Here is a 3,869-nt window from a genome sequence, read left to right on the forward strand (position 1 = left end):
GCCTCTCACACACCTTTCTGGGTTCTGGGTGGTCAGCTAGCATCTGACCCTGCCACCCCTTCCCCTTGTACTCAAGTCAGTGAGATGCTGAGATCATCTCTCACCTTGGCCTAACCCAGGAAACTCTGCATCTCCATGGAGAGGCAAGGGCCAGGAGATGAAAGGGTTCCCTTGGTGGGATTATTTCTTTGCAAGGTGCTTTGCTGGTCTTTGGGGTGAAGCTTACTAGTCTGGTCCCCTATACTGAGATTTGGACCTAAGATTTATCTCTGCAAATTGTAAACACATACAAAAAAGCAAATTAAAATTAGTTGCTTAAAGAGTGGCCTCAGACTGGGAAGGAGATGATTACTAACTTTTCTAAGTATTTAACTTGTTACAGTGAGATGGATTACTTCTATAATTTTTTTAAAACAGCCAATAATGATTGAAATTTTAAACAAGACTATGACTGCCTCTTTAAATCACCTCTTTGGTCAAAAGCAACCGAATGATTTTAATAACTGTATACCCTCTCTTTGAGCCTCCAACCCGCTTGGCATACCATTAGAACAAACAGGAAGGAAGAAAGGGCTCGGCCGGGTGTGGTGGCTCACATCTATAATCCTAGCACTTTGGGAGGCTAAGGCGGGTGGATTGTTTTGAGCTCAGGAGTTTAAGACCAGCCTGGGCAACATGGCAAAACCCCAATTCTACAAAAAATAAAAACATTAACTGGGCGTCGGTGGCGTACATCTGTAGTTCCAGCTACTTGGGACACTGAGGCTGGAGAATCGCTTCAGCCTGCGAAGCGGAGGTTGCAGTGAGCCAAGATCAAGCCGCTGTACTCCAGCCTGAGCAACAGAGACCAGTCTCAAAGGAAAAAAGAAAAAAAAAGGGGGGGGGGCTCAAATATTTGCACTAGGGGTTTAAGTTTGTCCTTCACAGAATGAACAAAAACGTTTTATAAGTATTATCATATGCGTATTTTATTCAGGGCTGTAGACATTCTTCAAAAAATAAAAGATGGAAGAACGAAGAAAGGAAGTAGACAAAGAAGCTGTCAACACATGTACATGTAAGTGGCTGCTTTTCCTTTGCAGTTAGTTGGGGACGCCCTCTGCTAAAAACCACAACTGTTTCTGTAGCCAAGGTCAGCATAGGGAGATTCCAACAGGACAGCCACATCCTCCTTCCCCAAGACCCCATCTGGAACGCAGTGCAGAGGCCCTGCCCACAGCGCCTAACCCTGTATCTGTATGACAGGAGGTGGGGCAATTTGCAAGCTGGCCTCATATTCAGGCCTCTCTTGTCGAAGCCCTGGGAGGGCTCAAGGCCAGAGTGAGCCTTGGATCTGGCATGTCCTTCAGGCCAGAGCTGGGCCCTGTGTCAATTCCGTGGGTGGCCGACACTTGTTCTCTTGCACTTGGGTGGACTATGGACTTTTCCTGTAACTGTTCTACGGCTTCCACCCACCTCCATGACCTCAGATTGCAAGGGGCAAATCTAAAACACAATGGTGCCTGCTGGTGATGCATTTGAAATACACACAGGAAACACAGCTAGAAATGGGCCAATAAAGCTCCTTTAATTCCACCCTGCTGGAAGACTTCACTTGCTGTTTAAATCATGCCAGGAAATAAACCATTGAATGAGTTGTTTTTGTTAGAGACCCATCCTAGAGAGCCTGGAAACCAGGCCTGGGGATAAGGAAGGAGAAAGGCTGGGAGAAGGCTGGGTGATGGCTCCCACCTTTGCCAGAGAGCCGCCGGGGCTGTGTGCCGACGCAGATGCTCCGGCTGTCCTCGTCATCCTCGGGGGGCCGGCTCAGGTCGTCCCAGGCACATTTGGCACTGACACCACTCAGGTTGGAGCCGTCTGTCTCAATGCCTTTGTCAACTCTCTCCTGCTTGAAAAGAGCCAAAGAGCCAGAGTTCTTTCAGAGAACTGGTGGCCCAAGGTCATCATCCTTTCAGCCACCACTCAGTATTTACTAAGCCCTTATGGTGCTGAGCACAGGACAGATGCTAGAAGAACAGGGTCTCTGACCTTGTTCTGCCCTGGTTACCAATGCATGATAGTCTCTGCTAGCTCTTGGACTTCTCCAGGGGAACCAGGGATTAGGGGAAGCCAGGAGGAATCCAAATCCCAAGCCAAGCATCTCCTCTGCTACCAACCTTCCAGTACAATGGCCTCTACCTGTTTCAGAGCCCAAACCTGTCCCCGCCGGACTGAGTGGTCAAGCTGATATGGCCATGAGAGAACCTACTCCTCTGAGGAGAGGTGTGATCTTTCCTTTTCTCCCAATCTTCCAGCCAGAACCTCCCAGCCACTACTGTAGAAGACAGGGTGGAAGCCTGCCACAGGCAAGAGGGCGCACCTGCAGTTTCTCCTTTTAACAGCTAGAGGGTGTGGTCACACAAGGAAGAGCCACCAGAGAGCAGAAGGCTAGACTTCTCCCAGCTGCATTGGTTCCCTTGTTTGGCAAAGGACTCTGGATGGAGACTGCTTCCTATTTCTTAGACTGAAATGGGGGCCTGGAGTACAGTGACTATCTGCAGATGCCTTTTCCACAACGAGACCCTGCCTTTGTGCAGGCCTTGGTATTGCTGAGACCAAACACTCTCCAAATGGCCTCAAAGAAGAGTTGTACTCAAAACATTTCTGGATTTTCTGGTCAATCAGTTCTGTGATGCTGGGCCTTGAATTAAAAGTCATCTGGAAGGCTCTATGCCCATATGGACCAAATAAAGCTTGTGACTGAGCACCTCAACAAGAATCTGTGCTTCCCGGCTCCATGGGTACCATAGTGGCCTGTTGGTCAGCCTGGGAGCCCATCTGGGGGAAGCACAGATACCGTCCTTATTTTCTGGGACCACTCAGCAAGTGGCTCTGCCCCAGACGCCGCCTTCCCATCAGTTATCTCCTCCTTCCAAGTGCTAACGCTGGCCTGGGCAAAGCTGGAGGTTCCAAGCAGGAAGAGGCTAAGCAGGGAAACGCTGTGTACTCTGGGCGGGAAGTGTGTATACCCTAATGTGCTCAGAGGATAATCTGAGCTTCTTCCTCTCCACTGGCTACCCTGGGGTCCCTCACTTAGGTAAAGAGTTGCAGATAGACAATTCTTGGCTCAACTTGTCCAGCCCACTTACTTTATAAGTAAAAAGAAAAAGCTAAGACTCAGAAAGGTGAGGGACTTGTTTGGGCACACAGCTTGTTAGTGTAGGGCTCGGATCACAGAAACGTATGCCAGCTCTAAGTGGACTGATAGCAAGCAGGCCCCAGAAAGGCACAGTGAACCCAGGGGAGTTTACACTTGGTGCACAGCACCACCAGGAAAGAAAGCTGTCTTTTCTCCCTGTGGGATCCCGGCTTGCTTTTAAAGACCACTAGTTGCTCCAGGTCCTGCCAGCTACTCTCAAGGAAGTCTGCTGACTAGGAAGGAGAATAGCTCTTGGCATGGAAGGATGGCTGCTTACCCTACTAGTGTAAGAACCAGGTTCTTTTTTAGTACTTGGCACTTGTGACAGACCAAACAATGGCTCACAGTGCCCCATGATGGATCCCAGTGCGGCTACAGGGCAAGGGCCTAGGGAAACATAGCATTCCTGGTTCTTGAATATGCAGAAGATACAAGGAAACCAAGTTTAAAGTAGAGAGAACAGAGGATCCTGGCAGCAGTTTGAAATGTTCAGTGTTATAGGCACTAGGAAAACAGAGGAGCATCATCTGTGAATGAAGAGAATTTACGCCCAAGAACTCACAAGTCTACAGTGAAGAACTCAGGGGCTGCTGGTTACATGTCCATCTGCCACCTCTCTCTTGCACTAACACATGGAACTCCTGGCAGCTGCCTGTGGCCTACCAGATTTTTTTTTTTTTTTTTTTTTTTT

At 48.8% G+C, this 3,869-nt stretch overlaps 1 protein-coding gene across 2 annotated transcripts in view; it reads right to left on the reverse strand.

Moving 5' to 3' along the window:
* SUFU (SUFU negative regulator of hedgehog signaling) overlaps positions 1-3,869 on the reverse strand; it is a 123,754-nt gene that overhangs the window by 34,421 nt on the left and 85,464 nt on the right. The window contains exon 7 of one of the 2 annotated variants that reach the window (XM_017531099.2): positions 1,732-1,885. In XM_017531099.2, the coding sequence (XP_017386588.1) occupies positions 1,732-1,885 (154 nt within the window). Of the gene's footprint in view, positions 1-1,731; positions 1,889-3,869 lie in introns of both variants that reach the window. The other variant, XM_017531098.2, reaches the window with a different exon arrangement.

The sequence above is a fragment of the Cebus imitator genome, unplaced genomic scaffold (genome assembly GCF_001604975.1).
Source record: "Cebus imitator isolate Cc_AM_T3 unplaced genomic scaffold, Cebus_imitator-1.0 Scaffold71, whole genome shotgun sequence".
In the NCBI taxonomy this organism is placed as follows: Eukaryota; Metazoa; Chordata; class Mammalia; order Primates; family Cebidae; genus Cebus; species Cebus imitator.